We start from the raw sequence: 26,376 nt of genomic DNA on the forward strand, positions 1-26,376 counted from the left end.
ACCAACTCCATATTAATGCTCATGATTTTGGAATGAGATGTTCGACGAGCAAGTGTCCACAAACTGTTGGTCGTGTAGTGTATGAACATATAGGTAGGGATGAAGTAACAACATCAGTGCCCGACCTCACTAACGCTCATGGCTGAATGGAAGCAAGTCCCCTGCAGCAATGTTCCAACATCTAGTGGAAAGCCTTCCCAGAAGAGTGGAGGCTGTTATAGCAGCAATGTTCCAACATCTAGTGGAAAGAAGAGTAGAGGCTGTTATAGCAGAAAGTGTGGGGGGGGACCAACCACATTAATGATTTTGGAATGAGATGTTTGACGAGCAGGTGTCCACATACACTTAAAAAGTATGTAGGGAGTTCGTTAGGCAAACAAAGCATGATGGATACGTTGCGTAGACTATGTGCGGTAAAGCAGATTTATAGTCAATCTGGCTCCTGCATTGGCCACATTTAAAGCCTCTGCGGAATTCAGGGCATTTATACTTCTAGTTCTAGCTGAGCAGAGCTGTTATGAAGGAAGTTGTCAAGGAAGTGAGTGCGTTAATACAGGATGTATCGCCCCCCCCCGTCAACCAATAATGTCAACGCGAAGCAATACAGAACCCTCAGAATTGTTACAAATATTGGGTGATGCACATGGTCGCCTCCTCCATACAGAGCCTCCGGACTGCATTGGCAGATCAAACATAAAAATGGGCTTTATGCAAACCTCACCGGGCCACCGCAAAATAAATGAACGAGCATCTGGGTATCCCAGCACTAAAATATAAATTGCATCTATTTGAGATGCTCCGGCATGTCCCCTCCTTATTGGATACCAGGAAGATACAAACACAAGTCCCTCCTTATTGGATACCAGGAAGATACAAACCCAAGTCCCTCCTTATTGGATACCAGGAAGATACAAACCCAAGTCCCTCCTTATTGGATACCAGGAAGATACAAACCCAAGTCCCTCCTTATTGGATACCAGGAAGATACAAACCCAAGTCCCTCCTTATTGGATACCAGGAAGATACAAACCCAAGTCCCTCCTTATTGGATACCAGGAAGATACAAACCCAAGTCCCTCCTTATTGGATACCAGGAAGATACAAACCCAAGTCCCTCCTTATTGGATACCAGGAAGATACAAACCCAAGTCCCTCCTTATTGGATACCAGGAAGATACAAACCCAAGTCCCTCCTTATTGGATACCAGGAAGATACAAACCCAAGTCCCTCCTTATTGGATACCAGGAAGATACAAACCCAAGTCCCTCCTTATTGGATACGAGGAAGATACAAACCCAAGTCCCTCCTTATTGATGATGAGGAGAGATTAATTGAAGATAACGAACATAAAAACTAACTAGGTTTCCTGTTTTATCTGTGGATTAATAGTTGGAGAAAAGATTTAAGGAACCAGCTGAAAAGAGGACTACCGTATATGCATGTCAGGTACACTAACAACCCAACGTTCAACTCCCAGGACAAACTAGCTAGCAACAGCTAGCTGGCTAAATGACCATGAATCTTTAATGTGTGTTTCAACCTGCCCCAAAATCAATATAGTTGGTTGGGATATTTCAACCTGTGTGTCATGATCGTCTGGTGTGGATGGACAAAAATCAACACTCACGTTGCCAGTGTAGTCAGCAAGACAAATTGCCCTGCTGCATGGCCTATCAGGCGTCGATGGAGGCTCTCAGTATTCAGATTGATTGGTTATAACGATTCTGAATATTCCCACCTAGCCTACTGGCCAATCAACACTCTCCTTTCTGTGCAGGTCAGTCACATTCAGTGTTCTTTTCATAATGGACAAAATGCTACTGGTTACCTATTAATAGGCTACAGTCAGGCATCACATATTGGTGCCAATCTTTAGTAGCCCAATGCTCCTCCAATCGATGGAGAAATTTGATGTGCTGCTTACAAGTTGGAGATGATTGGCCAGAATAAGGGGCTGTGAAGAATCTCTAATAAAGGCTATTCCTATTCAACAAATGCTGTTCGGGTCTAATTTAAAAGGAAACACACGAGGCTTAGTTGTATTCTGGATAATTAAATTATTAACTGGTTAAACTAAAAAAGGAATTTAAATTTAAAAAAATTCTAGATGTATTACTAAATGCATCTTCAAAGGCTTATGGATCAGGCCCGTTTTTAATTCTGTCAACTAGGAAGGCAACAGAAGCCTCCTGTGACTTGTTCAATGTCCTGCAGCTCAGATAAAAAAAATATATAGACAAAGATATAGTATAAGCTGTTCTCAGACAGGTTTAACCAGCCAGCCGTGTGTGTGTGTGTGTGTGTGTGTGTGTGCACACCAGCCAGCGTGTGTGTGTGTGTGCGGGCGGACAATCGAGTCGTTTATAAAAGAGTTCACTTCTGCAGCATCCGCTGTAAAAATTATAACGCCTTGCGGTGGCTCTTCACATACAAACAGAGACAGAGAGTCGTCTGTTCAGCTGACCAACAGGAAGTACTCCTGATTGGCTGTGACCCCGGTATCCACGGAAACCATGATGACTGACCTCATCCTGGACTCCGCCACTGCTGGTCAGCTTGTTGCCGTCGGTGATGGCCACTATGATGGACGGCTCCAGGAAAAAGGGATTCCTGCCCTGTGAAGAGAGAGAGGAGGAGGAGAGAAGAGAGGAGAAGAGAGGAGAAGAGAGGAGAAGAGAGGAGAAGAGAGGAGAAGAGAGGAGAAGAGAGGAGAAGAGAGGAGAAGAGAGGAGAAGAGAGGAGAAGAGAGAGAGTAAAAAGAAAGAGGTTAAAAAGGTGCACAAATAAATAAATACATCCAACTCAAAAGGACATGTGAAAGAAAGAGGAGCTGAGCCAAAATGTAAAGTTGTAGTGAGCTTCCGGAGCGGCGAGGAAGGGTACTTGAGGTCTGGAGCAGTAACAACAGGAGTACATAGAGCATGGCTGCACCCTACAGGAGATGTGTGTTAGGAGGGTCAAGACACAGACAGTCCATCATTATAGTGAACCTACAGGAGATGTGTGTTAGGAGGGTCAAGACACAGACAGTCCATCATTATAGTGAACCTACAGGAGATGTGCGTTAGGAGGGTCAAGGGAGAGAACGAAGAAAACAGAGAGCGACAACAACATCTAACAGTGGATGGTTTGATAGGGGTGGGTGGGGGTTAATGAGCGTCAGGGGAGGAGAGGAGAAACATTAACAGTATGAATAGACAGTCTGTAGGGACAGTGCAGCGGAGACAGCACCAACACTTGACAAAAACAAAGACTCATCTGTGTGTGTGTGTGTGTGTGTGTGTGTCTATACTCTCCAGTCAAACCTACACATTATATGTAAACCCACTCTACCTTCCACATTAAGTTGATGCACTTAGAAAAACCCTCTTCTTCCTCATAGCAAACTGCATAGGCCTTCAGCATAGGTCCTGTATAATCCTTCTGGCTCCAGAGACCAGTGGGGGGGGGGGGGGGTATGACATCACAGTAGTTCTATCCTCCTCTTAGTGTACACTAAGGTAAACACTAGCCTGAGGACAACGTGGCCAACATAGCAGACTTCATGAGGGCATGGCTATGATGCACTATGGTCAAGATGGTCTCTACCAAGCCATAACAACAACAACTCGCTGTTATCCTGATACACTCTCTCTCTCTCCCTCTCTCAAAAGGAGCTACATATGTCCAGGAATTTACCTCTCCTCTTGAGGTTTACAGTAATTTCCCCACCGGTGACTGTTCCTAATCAAAATGGACACAGATCTTTTTCCCTTCCAAATGCCCATCGTGACACCAGAGTGTGTTTTTGTTGTTGTTTTGTGCCGAGTAATAAATTGCGAGTTCCATAAAAACGGGAGTCAAAGGAAACGTACCACCATTTACAGACCGGCTATGGTATCCATGACAACCTGGAGTTCCCTTTCAGAACGGTACTAATGATATCCTATTCAACACCCACTTAGCATGCTAATGTTTCTCAAAATGAACTCCTAGCCAGAGAAAACCCCCGCGCGGAGGGGGAAGGACGACGTCGGCTTATATCGATTGTAAACATTAGAAAACACGAAACAGAACGAAGCTACATATTTACTCAGATCCTCATTTGAGAGTCGCTAAGTTTCATTATTGCTTCACACAACATAGAAACGGTTATCGGCTTTGCCACATCAGTGTGACTGATCTGATCCACTGGCCTGACAAGAGTCAGGTGTGGGTGGTATAGTGTATCCCGTGGATCTGTTGGTCTAGGATCAGTAGGCCGGGAGTGAGTCTGTGGCACGTTGCCAGGTCTGTTCAAATTCAGACGGACGGGTAATTAGATCTCTATTAGCCGGGTTGCCATGTTGTGCGGTCCATCAAACCAGTCAGTCAAATCAGCCCTATGGGCTCTGGTCAAAAGGTAGGGCACTTTATAGTGCATAGGGCACCATTTAGGATACATCGTTAACTACTAGTGACTAACTGGCATTTCACCCGGCTCTATTATAGGGCACTATGACACATTACATTAAAAACCTCACTGGCTTAAAAAAATTTAAATAAAACACTTCAAGCTGTAGATGTGTAGGTAAACTAGCAGATATGTTATTCTCCCTGCAGCAGGGCTCTCCAACCCTGCTCCCGGAGAGCTACTGTCCTGTAGGTTTTTTGCTCCAAACCTGTTCCTGGAGAGCTACTGTCCTGTAGGTTTTTGCTCCAAACCTGTTCCCGGAGAGCTACTGTCCTGTAGGTTTTTGCTCCAAACCTGTTCCTGGAGAGCTACTGTCCTGTAGGTTTTTGCTCCAAACCTGTTCCTGGAGAGCTACTGTCCTGTAGGTTTTTGCTCCAAACCTGTTCCTGGAGAGCTACTGTCCTGTAGGTTTTTGCTCCAACCCTGTTCCCGGAGAGCTACTGTCCTGTAGGTTTTTGCTCCAAACCTGTTCCTGGAGAGCTACTGTCCTGTAGGTTTTTGCACCAAACCTGTTCCTGGAGAGCTACTGTCCTGTAGGTTTTTGCACCAAACCTGTTCCTGGAGAGCTACTGTCCTGTAGGTTTTTGCACCAAACCTACAGATAGCAGGTAGAGCCTGGGCCAGTTGCTGAAAGGTTGCTGGATCGAATCCCCGAGCTGACAAGGTAAACATCTGTCGTTCTGCCCCTGAACAAGGCAGTTAACCCACTGTTCCTAGACCAGTTAACCCACTGTTCCTAGACCAGTTAACCCACTGTTCCTAGACCAGTTAACCCACTGTTCCTAGACCAGTTAACCCACTGTTCCTAGACCAGTTAACCCACTGTTCCTAGACCAGTTAACCCACTGTTCCTAGACCAGTTAACCCACTGTTCCTAGACCAGTTAACCCACTGTTCCTAGGCCGCCATTGTAAATAAGAATTTGTTCTTAACTGATTTACCTAGTTAAATTAAAAAAATATTTACAAAAAATAGCACACCCGATTCCAAACCTTTGCTGGTAGATAAGCTGTGTCAGGTAATTCTGTTTGTGGGAAGGTAGCAATTACTAGTTGTGAAGGCGTGACTACCAGTTGGATGCGTTGAACTGGTTGAGAAATAACAGTTGACTATTGGCCAACAAGTTGCGTCAACAAGAAACTAAAAGTACAACTATCATGAGTTTTTTTTTTTTTTTTTTTGAGGAATAACATTGTTGTTACATTCAACTGCGGAAAATACTGTTACGCAGGTCATTTCCTTAGGTGACATTGGCCGTGGTAGGACGTCATTGTAAATAAGAATTTGCTCTTAGGTCGGCGGCGTGTGGGAGAAGTAGGAGCTCAGGGATGATAAGAGGAGTTATCCACTAGTAATTACAATGTTTATTTTAATTCCCCCAGTTGTATGTGTTAAATAACACCTTCCCAAATGGTTATGAACACAGCATAAGTTACAATTGGGATTGGAGCAACAACAACAAAAAACTACTGGGTAGCTCTCCAGGAAAAAGGGTTGGATCCTGGGGAAAAGGGGGGTCCTGTCATAGTGTTCTTCCTCCATGCAAAAAAAACAAAAAAAACAACAACATTGAGGTCTTTGTTATAGCAGCCCATGTGCTCAGACCAGATACAAGGGGATGCATCTCGATAGTCTAGAACGGACATCCTCTCCTCTACCTCATTTACACTCATTTGAATTGACAGGATAGGTGAACGCAATGGGGGGTGGATCCCTGCCGGGGGAAGTGCTTTCCCCAGTCCAGCTCTACTATGAGGGAAAGGAGATGCGAATGAGACCCAACGTCTGAGGATACTAACAAAAGGCATGGTGAGAGGACGGAGACGAAGCAGGGCGTGGCCAGACGAGACCTGAGGTGTGGCTGTGACGCATTCTCAAATGGAATCCTACCTCAACTGACCAAGAGGAAAGACTGGATCACCAAAATAAGATTGTACTCATGTGTTTGTATGTGCACGATGTGTGTGGATGATTGTGTGTGCATGCTGTACCTACATGTGCCTTTCTGCTGGGGTGACAGAGGCCTTTGAACACACACAGAGAGACAGAGAGACAGACAGAGAGACAGACAGACAGATCTACATGCATTATGTATGTAGTAAGTATGCATTACCCTTGACGGTATGGGCGGACATCTTTCCCGTCTCAGCAGACGCTGGTTAAACATTTATACATTCAATCAGCCTGCTGACAACTTACCTCAATACCATTATCTCTTAACTAGCAAATAATGATACTGACCCTGTGTACACTATAGTATTGTAATAATAGGGAGATTCTTTTTATTTTTTTTAAAGTACCCACTTGTTCCCATAGATACAGTATGATGCAATAGTCAAAATAGCCCTACATTGGAATGAACGTGAAAGCAGAGACTTGACCACTGTTTACTATGCATATAGCAGGTAGACAGCCAGAGGAAATCAGAGGAGGAAACCAATAGAGTCCCAGCCAGTGGGTGGATATTCCCATCTCCATCACTAACAAGGTTTATCAGAGGGAGGAACAAAAAGACGAGTGGCTAACATAGCAGAAACCAATCCTTAGAGGCTAGATCAGGCTAGATCTCCTGAGCACTGTTCATCACTGATACTAGTCTAAGGCCAGGATATAACTACGTCTTTGTCTGTATACGGCACCTGATGTATTGATGGACTGTAGATCCCTCAAATTAAAATCTGGACTTCAAAGCAAGTCCCACTGCTTTTTCTCTCTCCCATTCTAAATCAGGGACTGATTTAAACCTGGGATACCATGTGGGTGTAATTAATCATCAGGTAGAGCAGAAAACCAGCATTAGTCCGGACCTCATAGGGTAAAATTTGAGCGCTCTAGATTCTCTCTCTCCTCCCCCTTCATGTTTCAGTTTAGAGAGAACCCAGTTCTAAGTGACATACTAATGTTAAACTATTGCCTATCCATTTCTCTTCTATACAAATAGGAGAGATAAAGGAAGTTCATTGTGAAGGGTTGCTCTGGATGAAATGCCTTACAGGAGAAAACCAGCAGTCACGTCAAAAATGTCTTAAAAAAAAAAAAGAAGGTCAAAACCAGTACATTAATACTAGCTAAAAAAAATATATATATTAAATAAGTTGTTGGAACTCCTACCACACTGTTGGTTCATGTCATCACTTGACCCTCAAGGAGTGTGTGGGGACAATGTGCAGGAGTATGATGCTTGTAAGACTGTGAGATTGGCAGGGTAGGGACAAAAGATGGGGGACCCTAGAGGGGGGGGGGGGGGGGGGAGATGGGGCGAAAAAAAAAGTTGACCAATTCTCTCCTCTATCTCAGAGTACAACATACCTGTCCATAGTTGTCTATCCCAGACACTAATCTATTGAGATTGAGCAAATCAAAAGCGGTCCTCAAAGACTGGCCAATAGTTGTGAGTCCTGCTGCTTGAAGGTTCCTCAGCTCTGTCATGAATGTGGCATGGCTCTCTTTCCATCCAGCCTTTTGAAATAGGGTAAGAGGTATACAAGTCGTCAACAACATACACAGAACAAAGTGGGTCTTATTAATATTTTGTCTGACAACATTGATGATTTCTAAGATCAGGTGAATTAATTAAACTTTTTACAGTGTAAATAACTTGATAAACAATGTAAATTTACTTTTTTTTTCTTTACTTGCCTTAGGAAATATTGTTAACAAATAGACTGCTTTATTCTATGCTACTGTATCAACTGAACCACAAAAAAAAAAATCCATAGAGAAAAAAAATAAAGTGTGTAAACTAAATAACGTTGTAAAGTTGTGACAGTTGTTCAAAAGTGGTATAAATTAACAACCCTGACACCACCCTCCCCACTATCTAGTCCTATAGCCTAAAAAAAAAAGAAAATCACCCAGAGTTCCATGCTGCCAGAGATCTATATAAAAGACGAGATGGTCGTGTCTGTCCCCTCACAAATCAAAGTTGTTGTCCCAAAAATGCGGGAAACGGTAGGTGACAAGTTGAAGTCCAAAATAAACCCCATAGAAACGCATTGGGTTTATTTTGGACAGATTTCGGTGAGAGTGAAACCTCTCGCTTCGCCTCTTACCCTCTCTGATGCTGCTCCGTGCTCACATTGAAACAAAATGTCGGCCATGTTTTAAAAAGAGGGGGTTATGAACGCTCCGTCTGAAGATTTTTTTCTCACACAATTGATATGGTGATCGAAATGTGAGAAGACCAAAAAAATAAATCTGTATAGTTTGCGTAATGTAAAGTAGGACATGACCGAAAATAAAAACTCTACCTTGATTCCGAGGGGAACGTCCTCAAAATTTATCAACATATACCGGTCCCCTCGGCTCGCCGGATCTCTGCCTCTAAGCTGTGGAAAGAATAAACGAAAAAAACGGTTATCGAGCGATGATTATTTGTTGTCAGGGTTAGTTAGTAACTTTAACACAAAGATGGTCAAAACGGCGATCCCGCGTGGGGGTCTTCCAGGGCTGTTGTCTCGTTGTTACAGTACCTTCATGAAAGTCTCAACAGCGCCTTTTGCAATGTCCAGATAGGTAGTGCCCAGATGGGTGCGCTGGTTCATTGACGCGGACGTGTCTATCAGAAAAAGTAACACGGGCATTGTGTTGGTGATGACACGTTCTGCATGGACTTGGTGTCAGTGCAACCGGTCAAAACTGAAAAAAAAAATCTTTTGTTCTCCTCCTGCCGCCTTAGCTAGCTAGCTTGCTAACTAACTGCCTCACACATCTTTACAAAAGTGTCAGAATAGTGAGTGTAAATGCCCTTCAATAACCTGAACTAAATCTAAAAATCCTATGGGCAGGCTATTAACTTAAAGAGGGATTTTTGATGATTCTTTATGTTATTATTATTATTTTCTTGTAAATATTACTAAATTTCATAGAAACCAAGTTTCCTATTACATCTCATCCCTGTTTCTCCCTACACTGAGAGCTCTGTGTCTTGCCCACTGCTTTTAAAGTCAGCTCCACACTTGACACCGCCTCCCAAGCGATCTTTGAGCGTCACGTGATAACGCATTCGGTCACTGATAGGCTGTTTGAAGTTGAAAATTACCATATCCAAATAAGGTAATGGCAATAAGAGCCGTCTGCGCATGCGTGACAAGAAAGGAATGCAAAGAAAAAGCAAGTCGGGAAGCGCATGCGGATCTCACTGAGAAGCATATTACAACATATATATATTACGGTACTCAAAATAAATGTAATTGAGGTTTGGCACCGTCTTTTTTATTCTAAGATTTTAACTTTGGTTGTAGCGTTGGTTTTTTGAAGCAAAAGGGGGTGGAGGATGTATTTATCCAAAGAGCACAATGTCGAGTTCTACGCCCGACGGCCGAGAGACGAAGAAAAATATCCTCGCATTATCGAATCATTTTATTTCTACCATGTGCATTTGCGTTAGTTCTCAATTTGTATACTTTTCAAAAAACATTTCGACTAGAGAACACTGAACATAGGCTTTATTTGGAGTATTATGCACTGCAGTGTATAGGCCCACACTACACTAGGCCTACAGTACACACAAAAGAAAAGGCATGTTCATGATGGCATCTGGCAGCATTGATAACTGTCTGATTCAGAACGAATCAATACAAGTAATCTGCGTGTTGTTCTCAATAGTATTAGCTATAGTCACGGTTATTCTCTCTCGATTATAAGGAAGGCTACACAGCAACCGACAAAACACAGATATAAACAAATATACGCCTATAATGTAGGCCTGAAGCGCATCAAGCAACGAATTCCTCGATTAAAGCCGTAGCCCTACTTTATGGTTTGTTTGAGTCACAATAAGGCCTGCAGTTATTCTCGTTCACTAGACATGAATCACATGATTTACCTTATTTGTAATTGTCAGAATTATGACTACTTCAACATACAAAGCAGACCAAAGATAATATTTTTTTTGCCAGAGGGACTGATGGATCCAAGGCACAGCACAGTGCACATTTATGCTGTTTATGGCATATGTACTGCTATTCATGTAGACCTGCCTATAAATATTACAGTATCAGACTCCTTTTAAAGATGTCCCAACTTGGGTTAAGAGTATACCGGCATGCCAGTCAAGTAGTCAGCTGACGGCAGTCACTCGAGTCAGGGGAGAGAGCCAGAGAAGACTGGCCTATTTAAACTGTATGGAGTTACTATCAAACTTCCTGATTGTAATCATTTACATGCCAAACCATACTATGGCAATGCTCAATAGCGTAACAGAGAGACAAAAGCCTGCGTTCGATGAAAACGGTATAGTCCTACAGTATAGGTGATCCCCTCCTTCACATAAAGGTATACATTTGTTTGATTATCATAATTTGCTAACGCTGTATTGTGTGTTGGGTGTTATGCAATGAACTGCAGCGGATGTAGCCTAATTGATGCAGAAATGTTGTATTCAAGCCAATAAATTCAGCATGTTCTGCAGAACTGCTTGTACACACGTAAGAATGCTGAATATCACATAACTGGTAATTTCCTCAGTGTGTGCTCATTTCTATACATTTTGCATTTACAGTATATATCATTCAATGTCGTGAACGTGTGTGGTAAATCACAACAAACTTGCTTATTTATGATAACTTCCGCAATAATTTTGCAACTTCCGACAGCCTCGCCATTATTTTTTTCTTTTCTTCTCCGTGTTGATTTAGATGCGCACTACGTTTTTCCTCTTTTCAGTGAGATATAACTTAACAGTTATTTTCCCAATAATGTCTAGCTTCTAGCTAATACATAAATGTTGTTTTCACTGGCTTCAATGAAACATTCCATCATCACATTTGCCTGAACACAGAACCATTACGCAAGCCCAGCGTGCTAGCTGCGTGAATACCGGTGCCGAAATAACGCGAGATTTCCGACAGAATTTGAAAATTTAAGGTGCTTGTCCGGTGGTGTGTTTAAAGATACATATCCGTTTTGTTGCTTCATTCGCGTGAATTTGTTATTCTATATATATAATATATATTTTAAATATATATTATTGTTATTATATAATTTGGTTCCAAGGTTTGGTACAATCGGTGGTCCCTTAGGATGGATTTCCAAGGTGGGTAGCTTAACCCTTTTTTTCTCTTGTCTAGCTAGGTAACTAAACAAGAGACAATACTGCTAGTGCTAGCTAGCAAATAAACTAGCTAACGTTAGCTAGCTAAGCCAACACATTGTCACATGAGTTGGCTTCTTTAGACAGTTTTATGTAATGTTAGTGGCTTGCTAGGAAACTAGACTATAAAACTAAATTAACCCGTGTTTATTTTTTTAACTACGTTTTGAGGTTCTTACAAGCTACTAAAGTAACATTCAGAGAACGTCAACAAAATAAATCCCTGGTGGCCACAGTTGGCTTGCCAACCAACAAACTATAGTAGCTAGTTACTGTAGTTATCAAACTATGCATGGTGACTGGTAAGTAGCATTAGCTAGTTATGGCAATACGTTGGAATGTGTATAGGGGCTCCCGAGTTGTGCAGCGGTCTAAGGCACTGCATCTCAGTGCTAGAGGCGTAACTACAGACCCTGGTTCGATTCCAGGCTGTATCACAACCGACCGTGATCGGGAGTCCCATAGGGCGGCGCATAATTGGCCCAACGTCGTCTGAGTTTGGCCCGTGTAGGCCGTTATTGTAAATAATAATTTGTTCTTAAACAACTTGCCTGATTAAATAAATATTATAGCTAATGTTAGTTACCTAGTTACTAGCCAACTAACTTAGGTAAGTTAATTGGCTAACAATGTGGAAGAGGCAATAGACTAACTTTAGTTAGCTAATAACAAAGATCCAAAGCTAGGTACCATTGTGCTAACAACTATACTGAACAAAAATCTAAATGCAATATGTTTCATGAGCTGAAATAATAGATCCCAAAAATTGTGGCATATCAAGAAGCTGATTTAAACAGCACGTGCATCTTGTGCTGGGGACAATAAAACCACTCTAAAATGTGTTTTTTTTTTTTTTTTTTTACAACACAATGCCACAGATGTCTCAAGTTTTGAGGGAGTGTGCAATTGGCATAATGACTGCAGGAATGTCCACCAGAGCTGTTGCCAGATAATTTAATATGAATTGTTCTACCATAAGCCACCTCTTCACCTGCGGGATCGTCTGAGACCAGACAACTGATGAAATTGGGTTTGCGCAACTGAAGAATTGCTGCACCTGTTCCAGATGCGTAGGAGTCAAAATCAGAATACTGACCGATGGAGAGCCGCACACCGTCATTAATCCAAAACAGAGGCTTGAAAATCAGAGTGCATGAATGAAAAACACTGTTTCACCTTTAATTTATGCACTTTGTTGCATTGCTTTTCGGGGGGGGCACCATAATGTGCCAGACATTTCACCCATTATCCACATTTGGTCTTCTCTGGATAGAGGTGTATGACAGCCTGTTCCAGTTCCCACTGATAACTTCGCACCGCCATTGAAGAGGAGCGGGGACAACATTCCACAGGCTACAATCAACAGCCGGATCAACTCCGTCCCTGTCCTCACCCCAACCTGGGCTCAAACCAGGCACCCTCTGCACACATCAACCAGTCACTGACGAAGCATCGTTACCCATCGCTCCACAGAAGCCGCGGCCCTTGCAGAGCAAAGGGGAACAACTACTTTTAGGTCTCGGAGCGAGTGACGTCACCGACTGAAACACTATTAGCGCGCACCACCGCTAACTAGCTAGGCGTTTCACATCGGCCACACAAAGATGTCACGCTGCATGAGGAAAATGATGGTCTCACCGGATACTGACTGGTTTTCTGATCCACGCCCCTACTTTTTAAAAAAACATTTTTTTTTTAGGTATCTGACCAACAGATGCATATCTGTATTCCCAGTCATATGGAATCCATAGATTTAGGGCCTAATGAATTTAAAATGGACTGTTTTCCTTATATGAACTCTAACTCAATTGTTGCATTTTATATTGTAATTGAGTGTAGTTAACGTAATAGCTTTGCTAACTAATGTTACCTGCCATGTGTCCCCCCCCCCCCCCTAGGCACAGAACCAATGACTCTGGGTTCCCCAACATCGCCTAAACCCGGCCTGGGTGCCCAGTTCCTTCCCGGGTTTTTGATGGGGGATCTGCCAGCACCTGTCACACCCCAGCCTCGGTCATTTGGGGTCATGGAAATGAGGTCACCATTTCAAGCAGGTGAGGGAGAGTTTGCTTTCGGGGGTCATTTACTAGTTAAAACAAATAGCTAGCTAGCTGACTTTCCAATCTGTCATATGTCATTATCTAACATCCCATTCATAGACAAATTAGGCTAGCTAACTCCTCCAGCTTGATCGGCCTAACTTGTTTTAAAACACCTTATTTGTTACTGTCGGTCCTGTTACTTTCACTTTGTGTTGTGTTCTGACAAAGGCAGTCGGTCCTCCCTGCGCTATTTCCGATTGATCCCTGACTGTTTCTCTAACCCTCGCTCTGTTAGGTGGCTCTCCCCCACAACCTGTAGTTCCTACACCTAAAGACAAGAGTGGGGCCCCTCCAGTCAGGAGTATCTATGATGATCTCTCCAGTCCTGCCATCGGGATGTCCCCTATGGGTGCACATAAACAGGTACGTTTTAACAGAGTAGGTTCCATCCCTCTCCTTATGTGTAACAACACTTTACATTCACAGACAGTGTTCTAATAGCCTGGACACTGGTCTGGACACTTTACATTCACAGACAGTGTTCTAATAGCCTGGACACTTTACACTCACAGAGCAGTGTTCTAATAGCGTGGTCACTGGCCTGGACACTTTACACTCACAGAGCAGTGTTCTAATAGCCTGGACACTTTACACTCACAGAGCAGTGTTCTAATAGCCTGGTCACTGGCCTGGACACTTTACACTCACAGAGCAGTGTTCTAATAGCCTGGACACTTTACACTCACAGACAGTGTTCTAATAGCCTGGCTGACCACAGGTTTGGCCAGTGAGCAGGAATGCTGTGGACCCACTGGCCGGGTAACGCTGCTTTTGGCTTTGAAGCGATTAAGATCTCTCGCTGTTTGGATTTGAAAAGCAAGGGTTTGGTGCACAGGTGTTGTGTTTGTTGGTGTTTTGAGCGACAGCACAAACAACAATGTAAAAGCACAGCTCCTTTCGTTATGGATGCATCATGCAGATCACATCAGAGCCCCCAGACTCTTCAGTCACTCTGGGGTCTGTTGCTTTAGCCAGGCACGTGTTCTAACCAAACGCTAGTGATTCTACACCTGCTATATTAGCAACTTTTGATTTTGAGTTGTGTATCTACGTTAAGACAACATCTAAAATTATTACATGTCATCTTCTCTTAGCCCTTCTCAATGATGCAAACCCCACTGTCTGGTTATATGGCTGTCACACCGGGAACAGGTGAGCGAGAATGAATAAAAAACATTCTAACTTATTTGTACCAATTTTTTTGTTTTGCTAGGAGAGGGATTTCTCAGGTATGTCCTAATTTTCTCTGACAGCGTCCAGTCTATTTAGTCCTGCTAGTACCGGTCAGCAGGCCAAGTCAACAATGTCTCCAGCCCAAGTAGACCCTTTCTTCACTCAGGGAGACGCACTGTCTTCTGAAGACCATCTAGATGATACTTGGATCACTGTATTTGGGTATGTTCCTGGTATTGCACCCCCCCCCCCCCCCCCCCTAATATCTAACTTTTAACCGTTGAAATGATTGGGTACATTCTTTTATAGATCACCTGGTTTACCTGGTGGACAGAGTTTTCACTGTAGGACCAATCGAATCATCTCCGTTCACTTTTAAGCGAGACCTTAAACAGATGCACCAAATGTGTTTTGATCTGTGGTCCACAATGCAGCATTATGGGATTATGGAGGTGAAAAATAAACAGCTTCCTGAATGACTAAAGCATTTCGTTAAAACAGGTTCCCTCCGGCCTCCGCGTCTTATATTCTTCTGCAGTTCGCCCAGTATGGAAACATAACGAAACACGTGGTAACAATATTTTGCATCCTTTTGAAAATAATGTTCAAGTGAGTGAGTGAGTGCGTGTGTAGTGTATTTTTTTTTTGGTGTGCGCTTATATTTGTGTCTGTGCTCGCGCATGTGTTCTGTCCTGTCACACCGTTCTGTTCTCTTGTTCTACTAGATGTCCAACACTGGTAACTGGATGCACTTTCAATATCAGTCAAAACTACAAGCAAGAAAAGCTCTTAGTAAAGACGGGAAGATTTTTGGCGAGGCGATAATGATTGGTGTTAAACCATGCATCGATAAGGTAAATCACTCTGGGTACATTTTTAAATTAGGAAAACTTTAATTTAGTGATAATTGGAATTTACCCTGTAAGAATAATTCAACTGAAAAGTCAACATTTAAAAATGTTTAAAAAAAAAAAATAATAATATTTTTTTGTCTCGGGTCTCTCTCTCTCAGAATGTGATGGAGAGCTCAGACCGAGGCTCTACCTCCTCTGGCTCAGTGTTTACTCCTCCAGTCAGAAATGGAACCCCCAGCCACCATGTCACTACACCTCGCTCCTCTATGAGGCCCCTCAGTGCAGCCTATAAAGCCTGCAGCAGTGACTACCAGGTAGGATCAGGGAGTTTAACCATTCAATACTTAATTGCCAAACCAATAGAAGTTTGTTTGGCACATTTAAAAAAAAGACGAGGACCACGGCACTCTTCATATAATTAATGTTTTTTTTTTTTTTATTGTCAAAGGAACCGTTTTGGCAGCATTGCTTTACTGGTAATATACACTATGCAAGCGTCACTGACCTAACCACGCCAGCCTCACCCTCGTGTGGTGCCAGCCTCACCCTCGTGTGGTGCCAGCCTCACCCTCGTGTGGTGCCAGCCTCACCCTCGTGTGGTGCCAGCCTCACCCTTGTGTGGTGCCAGCCTCACCCTCGTGTGGTGCCAGCCTCACCCTCGTGTGGTGCATGTATTTATATCACCTTTATTTAACCAGGGAGGCTATTTGAGAACACGTTCTCATTTGCAACTGCGACCTGGCCAAGATAAAGCAAAGCAATTCAACAACAACAACAGAGTTACACATGGAATAAACAAACATACAGTCAATATTATTATACAGTAGGAAAATCTATACACAGCATGTGCAAATGAGGTAGGATCAGAGAGGTAAGGCAATAAATAGGCCATGGTGGCAAAGTAATTACAATATAGCAATTAAACACTGGAATGGTAGGTAGTGCTAGCATTGCCCTCATGTGGTTCTAGCCTCACAAGCTAAGTAGTGCTAGCCTTGCCCTCATGTGGTGCTAGCCACACAAGCTAGGTAGTGCTAGCCTTACCCTCATGTGGTGCTAGCCTCACAAGCTAAGTAGTGCTAGCCTTGCCCTCATGTGGTGCTAGCCTCACAAGCTAGGTAGTGCTAGCCTTGCCCTCATGTGGTGCTAGCCTCACAAGCTAGGTAGTGCTAGCCTTACCCTCATGTGGTGCTAGCCTCACAAGCTAAGTAGTGCTAGCCTTGCCCTCATGTGGTGCTAGCCTCACAAGCTAAGTAGTGCTAGCCTTGCCCTCATGTGGTGCTAGCCTCACAAGCTAGGTAGTGCTAGCCTTGCCCTCATGTGGTGCTAGGTAGTGCTAGCCTTGCCCTCGTGGTGCTAGCCTCACAAGCTAGGTAGTGCTAGCCTTGCCCTCGTGGTGCTAGCCTCACAAGCTAGGTAGTGCTAGCCTTGCCCTCATGTGGTTCCAGCCTTGCAAACTAGGTAGTGCTACATATCAGCAGCTATTGTCAGCCAATTCAGTAGGGGTTGGAAGCCAGCGCGATACCTTATTTCTTACTTGTCAGAACAACAATCGACTCAATTTTTCCATGTTGCAAGGAACAATTTAACCAAAATTACCTTAATTAATCCAGGCTGTTTCACATCTGGCCGTGATTGAGAGTCCCGTAGGGCGGCTCACAATTGGCCCAGCGTCGTCCGGGGTAGGCTGTCATTGTAAATAAGAACACATTCTTAATTGACTTGCCTAGTTAAATAAAGGTTCAATTTCTATTTTATTTTTTATATATCACTGGTATTGACACAAGAAGGCTGCTGGTCTCTGATCCCATGTATTAGACACCATCTCCTGCCGTTGTAGCCTTGAGCAAGGCACTTAACACCCCACAAAGTAAAACACTGCACTGATAGGCTGCTGTGCAAAACACTTGTGGCCCGTCAACCCTCCACCTGGAGAGTTACTGGGTGTGCAGGCTTTTGGTCCAACCCTGCTTAAACACACCGGAGTCCGCTTATCAAGGTCCTGTTGAGAAGTTGCTTTTTTTTACAATGTGGGTTGTGAGAGCAGGGCTGGAATAAAAGCCTGCTCACCCAGTATCTCTCCTGGAGGATGGTTGGCCTCCCCGCTCACCCAGTATCTCTCCTGGAGGATGGTTGGCCTCCCTGCTCACCCAGTATCTCTCCTGGAGGATGGTTGGCCTCCCGCTCACCCAGTATCTCTCCTGGAGGATGGTTGGCCTCCCCGCTCACCCAGTATCTCTCCTGGAGGATGGTTGGCCTCCCCGCTCACCCAGTATCTCTCCTGGAGGATGGTTGGCCTCCCCGCTCACCCAGTATCTCTCCTGGAGGATGGTTGGCCTCCCCGCTCACCCAGTATCTCTCCTGGAGGATGGTTGGCCTCCCCGCTCACCCAGTAGCTCTCCTGGAGGATGGTTGGCCTCCCCGCTCACCCAGTGCCTCTCCTGGAGGATGGTTATCCACCCTGCAACACTACAATTACAACCAAATGCTTCTGTCATTTTTATAAAATAATTCCCTCGTTCAATTGAACCTTTTTAATCAAATTGCTAAGGTGGGTGAGGTAGCGACCTAAGATGTTGATCTATTTGTAAGGTTAAAATATTCCGTTTTCAGGGGAGATCTTGACAGCATAGGAGTTACTTGTCAATTAGGCTATTCTAAGAATCTATTTGAACTGGCAGAATTACATTGTCAGTATTGAATAGAGAAGAATCCTAGCCAGATTCGAGTTCTTCAGACTATTTTACAACCGGAGTATGCGGCATTGGGTTTCAACTGTGCTCGCTTATCAACTGCGTGCCCGCCATTTGCTGTTATACACAAGTGCCGGTGGAAAGTGGTGCGGCAGGTAGCCTAGGGGTTAGAGTGTAGGGGCGGCAGGGTAGCCTAGGGGTTAGAGTGTAGGGGCGGCAGGGTAGCCTAGGGGTTAGAGTGTAGGGGCGGCAGGTAGCCTAGGGGTTAGAGTGTAGGGGCGGCAGGGTAGCCTAGGGGTTAGAGTGTAGGGGCGGCAGGGTAGCCTAGGGGTTAGAGTGTAGGGGCGGCAGGGTAGCCTAGGGGTTAGAGTGTAGGGGCGGCAGGGTAGCCTAGGGGTTAGAGTGTAGGGGCGGCAGGGTAGCCTAGGGGTTAGAGTGTAGGGCCGGCAGGGTAGCCTAGGGGTTAGAGTGTTGGGCCAGTAACCAAAAGGTTGCTGGAATGTGTCCCTTGGCTGACAAGGTACAAAAAACTAAATGTTGCCGAACAAGGCAGTTAACCCACTGTTCCCCTTAACTGACTTGCCTTGTTAAATAAAGGTTAAATGAATAAAGTATATTAGGACATGAGTGCCATTTAATACGTGCTAATAGTTGAACTAGTTAAATAAATAAAACGTATCTTTTAATACATGCTGATAACCAGCCAAACTACACTGTTTTGAATTGGTTATCTGTTTCCTCTGTAAATCATTATTTTACCTGCTGCGTAATGTCTGTCGGCCCACTGACACACACACGGGTGATGCACACCATTACTGTTCCAGGATTTTCATTGCTGTCCAAAAGTGAGCTATAACTGGGCAAATAACTCACTAACTAGCAATGAATGTCAACAAATGTGCACATTTTGTGTTTGCTATGGATCCCTGGCAGCAGCAGACTCTTCCTGGGTTCTGTCAAAAACATGTACAAATACATTCATAACAGATTTCACAACACACTGTGTGCCCTCGGGCCTCTACTCTACTACCACACATCTATAACACAAAATCCAAGTGTTGCGTATGTTACAGTCCCCGCTGTTCCATAAGGTGTATTGTTATCTGTATTTTAAATCTAATTTTACTGCTTGCATCAGTTACCTGATGTGGGATAGAGTTCCGTGTAGTTGTGGCTCTATGTAGGACTGTGTGCCTCCAACAGTCTGTTCTGGACTTGGGGACTGTGAAGAGACCTCTGGTGGCATGTCTTATGGGGTATGCATGGGTGTTTGAACTGTGTGCCAGTAGTTTAGACGGACAGCTCTGTGCATTCAACATCTCTCATAAATACAAGTAGTGATGAAGTCAATCTCACCTCCACTTGGAGCCAGGAGAGATTGACATGCATATTATTAATGTTAGCTCTCTGTGTACATCCAAGGCCCAGTCGTGCTGCCCTGTTCTGAGACAATTGCAATTTTCCTCAGTCCCTCTTAGTGTCACCTGACTACACGACTGAACAGTAGTCCAGGTGTGACAAAACTAGGGCCTGTAGGACCTGCCTTGTCGATAGTGCTGTTAAGAAGACAGAGCAGTGCTTTATTATAGACAGACTTCTCCCCATCTTAGCAACTACTGCATCAATATGTTTTGACCATGACCGTTTACAATCTTTACTTCTAGCAGTTTAGTCTTTCAATCGTTTCCAGAGGCTTTGATCGGAGCCAATTGTTTGATTGCCAATTTTTTTTATATTTTTTATTTGTCCATTCTGACAACTTAAATCTGTTCTTGTCCAACTTATTTTTACTTGCCCCTGGGAAAGAGGACACGTGTTAATGTTGAGCTATGTTGAGCTTCAATTGGTCACTCGCAGAGGCTGTTATAGCAACAATGTTCCAACATCTAGTGGAAAGCCTTCCCGGAAGAGTGGAGGCTGTTATAGCAGCAATGTTCCAACATCTAGTAGAAAGCCTTCCCAGAAGAGTAGAGGCTGTTATAGCAGCAATGTTCCAACATCTAGTGGAAAGCCTTCCCGGAAGAGTGGAGGCTGTTATAGCAGCAATGTTCCAACATCTAGTGGAAAGCCTTCCCGGAAGAGTGGAGGCTGTTATAGCAGCAATGTTCCAACATCTAGTGGAAAGCCTTCCCAGAAGAGTGGAGGCTGTTATAGCAGCAATGTTCCAACATCTAGTGGAAAGCCTTCCCAGAAGAGTGGAGGCTGTTATAGCAGCAACTCCATATTAATGCCCATGATTTGGGAATGTGATGTTCGTCGAGCAGGTGTCCACATACTTATGGGCATGTAGTATAGACCGTAGAGGACTACGGTAGATGCACTGTAGAGGACTACAGCCAGCACTATGTCCACTAGAGTGCAGCGAAGGGACAGCTCAGGATACAAATGTATAGAAACTTCAATCAGTACAATAGTCATACATTGTTTTCAATCGTGTAGTTTGTAACGTGGTGAAGTAAGTATGTGACTGCATGGATCGATTTACCTTTTTAAAATTTAACAATACATTTCGGTGTTAATAATTAAAATGTAACAATACATTTCGGTGTTAATAATTAAAATGTAACAATACATTTCGGTGTTAATAATTAAAATGTAACAATACATTTCGGTGTTAATAATTAAAATGTAACAATACATTTCGGTGTTAATAATTAAAATGTAACAATACATTTCGGTGTTAATAATTAAAATTTAACAATACATTTCGGTGTTAATAATTAAAATTTAAAAATACATTTCGGTGTTAATTAAAATTTAACAATACATTTCGGTGTTAATAATTCAAATTTAAAAATACATTTCGGTGTTAATAATTAAAATGTAACAATACATTTCGGTGTTAATAATTAAAATTTAACAATACATTTCGGTCTTAATAATGTGGTATGAAGTGACGCTTTGTGTTTCTTAGGGATCGGGACTGTTTTTGGAATTCACCGACCATGTTACGTGTTTTGATTTCAGGTGGTAGCTGACAGACAGACTCCAAGGAAAGATGACAGTTTGGTTTCCAAAGCGATGGAGTACATGTTTGGCTGGTGAGATGGTCTCCTCCAATGGCTGAACACTTCCTATTTAGAACTCAAGACGGGAATGACCTTCTGTCACGTCATTACGGAGTCGGTTGGCTGTATCCCTAATAGCACTCTATTCGCTACGTACTGCATTATGTTTTACCAGGGCCCTAGGGATTAGGGTGCTATTTGGGATACAGTTAGTGTGTAACTGATATACTTAACCCTGTGACTTCTATGCACTTTATGTGGTGGACGGGATTTTAAAATCAACCGTATGTTGTGTTTTTATTTTTGTGCCAAAGTCACGTTGCTAAATTGACCAACAACACAGACCTAAACAAAGTAAATATTTTTTTATTGGTCTGATTTGATATGAAATTAATCACGCATAATGAATACTGATGTTTGTACCAAATGGCACCCTATTCCCTATGCAGTGCACTACTTTTGACAAGGGCCCATAGTGTGGTCTGGTCAAAATTAGTGTACTTTTTATTTTATTTTTATGTTTATAGGGTTCCATTTGGGGGATATTTTACTGTACAGTGTCTGAAGTAAAGAGATGCTTTGCCTATTAGAGATCAAGGTTGTACGTCAGCGGCTTACACCATGATATTGAAATGGTGCGAGATTGTCTGGTTCTCTTTTTGTGTGGTTCTGCTGAGTGGTTCGCTAGAGAATGTTAATTATGAAAGGCTCATACTTTTCAGCATTTTTATTACGATTTTTTTTTTTTTTTTTTTTTTTTGAATGCTTTCAAACTTATAATAATTATTTTTTAAGTCTTGTTTTATTTTGTCTAGCTATTTACAATGAGCTGTTGACTTTTTCTACTGTATCTCAGCTGACACTTACTGTTTTTAAATAAATGGTGCATCCATTTGATCATCTCTTCCTCCATCTTCCTTCCCTCTCTTCCTTCCCTCTCTTCCTTCCCTCTCTTCCTCCATCTTCCTTCCCTCTCTTCCTCCATCTTCCTTCCCTCTCTTCCTCCATCTTCCTTCCCTCTCTTCCTCCATCTTCCTTCCCTCTCTTCCTTTCCTCCATCTTCCTTCCCTCTCTTCCTTCCCTCTCTTCCTTCCCTCTCTTCCTTCCCTCTCTTCCTCCATCTTCCTTCCCTCTCTTCCTTCCCTCTCTTCCTTCCCTCTCTTCCTTCCCTCTCTTCCTCCATCTTCCTTCCCTCTCTTCCTTCCCTCTCTTCCTTCCCTCTCTTCCTCCATCTTCCTTCCCTCTCTTCCTTCCCTCTCTTCCTCCATCTTCCTTCCCCTCTTCTCTTCCTCCCTCCTCTCTTTCTCCCTCCTCCCTTCCCCATCCAGCCAGAGTTTTCATAGTCCTGAATGATGACTGTTTTTACTTTGTCATTTTAGTTTTACCTTGAAGACTTCTGACTTTGTTTTGTTTACCTTCTGACTGTTCTCCCAGGTTTGCGTGTCGGTCTGTAAACGCTCATGTCATGTTCTAGTTCGTATTCCAGTCGGACCATTTTAAAGAAAAGATTGCTTCATATTGTAGACACCAGCTGGTGGCTATTGCTCATTTCCTTCCAACCCACTAGGTTCCTTAGACTTCATCTGAACTACAAATTCACAGCAACTGAAGTTATTACAACACCCACCACCTTCTTTTTTACAGCGTAGTTCCTGAGTCCCAAATGGTACAGTATTCCCTGTTTTCGTGCACTAATTTTGACCAGGATCTATAGGGCTCTGGTCAAAAGTAGTGCACTTCGTTGGGAGTAGGGTACCATTTGGGGGTGAAGGCATGATATGCGTGTAAAGCTTCCACTTGTTTTGGTTCTAAAGTCTGTGTTTGAAGGTCATGCAGGTGAGTCCGGAGGCGTGTTGTGTTTTTCTGTTTTCAATCTGAGATGTGTTGGAACTGACGCGGGTGTTGAAGGTGACACTGATCTGTTGCTCTCTGGAGGCACTGGCTCACCCTACATCCCTGCTTTTCTACCTCTGAGACTGATTCATCCTACTTTCTTTTTTTTTGTGCCCTCCCTCTCTCTCCTCTCCACCCTCCACTCTCTCTCCTCTCCACCCTCCACTCTCTCTCCTCTCCACCCTCTCCCTCCCTCCACCCCCCCACCCCCCCACCCCCTCTCTGGAGACTGATTCAGAGTGTCAGGTCCCTGTCCTGGTGAGTTGTTTTAGGGGTGCAAGGTACAGTACCTTGAAGGGATGGATGTCGTAGAGAGAATTCATCCTGATCAGCTGCCTTGTATTCTACCCTGCCCTCCTGGGGCTGATGGTAGGCTAGATGTCATACCACCTGACTCATGATTCAAGGGAAACTAGCCACTAATATTTTCCATGAAGCGTGCAGACTTTGTAATAAGCATGTATTGCATTGGTGACCTTTTTTGTGTGTTTTTCATCACGCGTGACGACTCGAGGTACAATAGAATAAAAAGCACAGTGTAAAATAGGTGAAAGTTCAAAGAATTATGTCGCAGGATCTACAAAGAATATAATAAGTGTGTAAGATGTCGTGGTTACTGTCGCTGTGATCTGGTCGTCTCTGCTTGACTTCAACTGGGACTGAATGTATTCTACTGGCTGACACACAGGATCTCTGACATTCTTCCTGTATGCAAATGTCAAGGTCAACCAACAAAACCCTGACTAAAATGCTTCTAGGCCGCGACTAGATGGTGCTGTCGGACCGTAGATTACTGTGATGTCATCTACAAGTGCTCACTAGATGGAGATATTTCCATTACGGAGCATGGGGTCTGTGGCTGGAGCGAAAGAATGACCTCTGCACCTACAGCTTTAATATCAACAAGTCAATTTCTACCTGATGTGGATATGGCCTATATTTAGCCTACTCTTTAAATTGAGCCTACACTGTCATTAGCCTACTCATTTAAATTTAGCCTACACTATTTAGCCTACTCTTTAAATTGAGCCTACACTATTTAGCATACTCTTTAAATTTAGCCTACACTATTTAGCCTACTCATTTAAATTTAGCCTACTCTTTAAATTTAGCCTACTCATTTAAATTTTGCCTACACTGTATTTAGCCTACACTATTTAGCCCTCCTCATTTAAATTTTGCCTACACTGTATTTAGCCTACATTGTATTTAGCCCTCTTCATTTAAATTTAGCCTACACTGTATTTAGCCTACATTGTATTTAGCCTACTCATTTAAATTTAAGTTCACCCTCAATGTAAGGATATATTGGATTGAAGAAGTAGAAGCTAGGCTCCAAGCCTTCTGTGATTTTAGAATTAATACATTCATATCCATCCATATTGCATACCAGATTTATTTTCAGTCTTGTTTTGCTTGGACATGCTGTCCTATGGGTGACCACAGATAAGGTTTTCCTGATGTGTTTTTTTATATATATTTTTTTAAGTGCTCAAGTCTAGAATGTTTAACTTTCACACAACTCGGTCTTAAATGATTAATAATATATCTTACGGAATAGGCAACCCACTGCCCAATGTGAGTTATTTTAAACTCCTCGATGTCTTAACACATTTCCAAGGGAAAATGTATTACCTAGCCCATCAACAAGACTACGGTACCAGACTACTGCATTTCAATTGACTTTGTTTGCGAGATGTTCTTGAAAACACATTTCTTTTACACAAACAAGAAAAGGGGAAAACCAAACAAATCAGACGAGCACCAGGGAACCAAGAGAGAAAATGTACGACTTTATACAAAGACGAGGCAGGCAAGATATTTGTTTTCTACACTGACGTAACCTACAATGTGTTCCTTTACAACAACAACAACAAACAAGAAAAATAAAATCTGACAAAATTTCAGAATGGGAACCGGTGGTTGAAAACATGTACCAAAGACCATGTACCAAAAGATGGCAAACGAGGATGTCATTTTAGTGTTGTGACCCGACAGGGACACCAAGACAACAGTGTCTGCCATCCATCTCCTTCCTACGGGACCTAATTGACAGTAAGTGTGCTTTGGGGCCCCTGTAGAGGAAATATATGAGAACTAATACAAAACAGTCAGGATGCAAGGCAATGTTAGGTCTGGACTAATCTTATATGAGAGTGATCGCAATGAAATTAAAGGAAGTTTATTCTAGTATTGGGGCAGGAGGTTATTACGCTGGGTATTACTTTACGGACATAATGGCATCTGGAAATGCATCAATTCAGAAAGGATGACAAGAAATATAGATTTGATTATCTCAGGATGGTAGAAATCAGAAGAGGATGAAGTCACACACACACAGATGCAACAGGCTCAAGTTAACCTGCTCTCTCGCCCATCCATAAAGGGAAATCAAACCAAATCCTGTGGAGCGTGGTAGCAGATTTCCTCATCCTTCTCACCAGCCGTGATTTTGGCCAGCTTTTCGTGGTAAGAAAAGTGACCGTTCTTGGTGCAAAAACTATGTCCTATCCCGTAGCTTGAGTAAATGACATTACTAAGCTGCTCCCGAATGGACTACGTCAGGACATAGAATCAATTTCCATTGTAGTCCATGTGAGGTTTTAAATGACATTATGAAGGGCAACTCTGAACAGTTGAAACTGGATTTTTAAAGAGCTGATTGACTCTGCCAGACACTAACTAAAGACCCATCATATCTGACCCTGTGACCTCTCTGAATCTCTCTACTTTAGCAGGATTCTTTCTCTTCACAACTGGCTACGTGATTATTGCAGCTCAATGGTTGTAACTTTTGTTATTCTAGCTCTGTGAGTGTAACATTTATTGACAATTTCGATACCTTTTGGAAACAAAAACAGGTTTAAAAAGGAGGATGGGATCCACCCAAATCATGTGGGATCCTAGATCCTTTCACAGCACTATAAGGCTACGTTGAGACAATAACGTATCAATGACCCAAACACAGCTAAGCTAATCCCTACCGCTGTGACGCAGAGTTGTCACAATGCTTCAGCAAATGTACATCACACCAGGGGAGTTGGAAGACACAATGTAAGAAACCTAATGTATGTCCCCTCTAACTGCCCTGAATGGCTCTGCTGATCCTACAGCTATTATACGCTCT

The 26,376-nt window shown here is 43.1% G+C and overlaps 2 protein-coding genes across 6 annotated transcripts in view; one reads left to right on the forward strand and one right to left on the reverse strand.

The window, feature by feature from the left end:
• Positions 1–10,538, reverse strand: part of LOC139380978 (integrator complex subunit 6) — a 47,866-nt gene extending 37,328 nt beyond the window's left edge. The window contains exons 1-4 of one of the 2 annotated variants that reach the window (XM_071124185.1): positions 8,906–10,538; positions 8,684–8,761; positions 7,743–7,892; positions 2,527–2,616 (exon numbers count right to left, since the gene is read on the reverse strand). In XM_071124185.1, the coding sequence (XP_070980286.1) occupies positions 2,527–2,616; positions 7,743–7,892; positions 8,684–8,761; positions 8,906–9,016 (429 nt within the window). In that variant the 5' untranslated portion in view covers positions 9,017–10,538. Of the gene's footprint in view, positions 1–2,526; positions 2,617–3,855; positions 3,997–7,742; positions 7,893–8,683; positions 8,762–8,905 lie in introns of those variants that run through there. The other variant, XM_071124186.1, reaches the window with a different exon arrangement.
• Positions 9,519–22,253, forward strand: LOC139380979 (nucleoporin NUP35-like). Of its 4 annotated transcripts, none has more exons than XM_071124190.1 (9): positions 9,519–9,630; positions 13,425–13,580; positions 13,864–13,991; positions 14,723–14,780; positions 14,882–15,023; positions 15,303–15,372; positions 15,527–15,655; positions 15,814–15,969; positions 21,316–22,253. In XM_071124190.1, exons 2-9 carry the CDS (start codon positions 13,436–13,438, stop codon positions 21,391–21,393), a joined length of 906 nt encoding a protein of 301 aa, XP_070980291.1. In that variant the 5' UTR covers positions 9,519–9,630; positions 13,425–13,435; the 3' UTR covers positions 21,394–22,253. The 4 variants fall into 4 exon arrangements, with proteins under 4 accessions (XP_070980291.1, XP_070980290.1, XP_070980289.1 ...); XM_071124189.1 differs by having other exon boundaries at positions 9,536–9,621; XM_071124188.1 differs by lacking the exon at positions 9,519–9,630 and adding an exon at positions 10,510–10,709.
• Positions 22,254–26,376: the final 4,123 nt, after the last annotated feature.

This window comes from Oncorhynchus clarkii, chromosome 22 (assembly GCF_045791955.1).
Source record: "Oncorhynchus clarkii lewisi isolate Uvic-CL-2024 chromosome 22, UVic_Ocla_1.0, whole genome shotgun sequence".
NCBI classification, from domain to species: domain Eukaryota; kingdom Metazoa; phylum Chordata; class Actinopteri; order Salmoniformes; family Salmonidae; genus Oncorhynchus; species Oncorhynchus clarkii.

Coding starts and splice junctions, on each gene's coding strand:
- LOC139380979 (XM_071124187.1), top strand. Junction 15,373..15,526: donor GAAACATAACGAAACACGTG/GTAACAATATTT, acceptor TTGTTCTACTAG/ATGTCCAACACTGGTAACTG. Junction 15,656..15,813: donor TTAAACCATGCATCGATAAG/GTAAATCACTCT, acceptor TCTCTCTCTCAG/AATGTGATGGAGAGCTCAGA.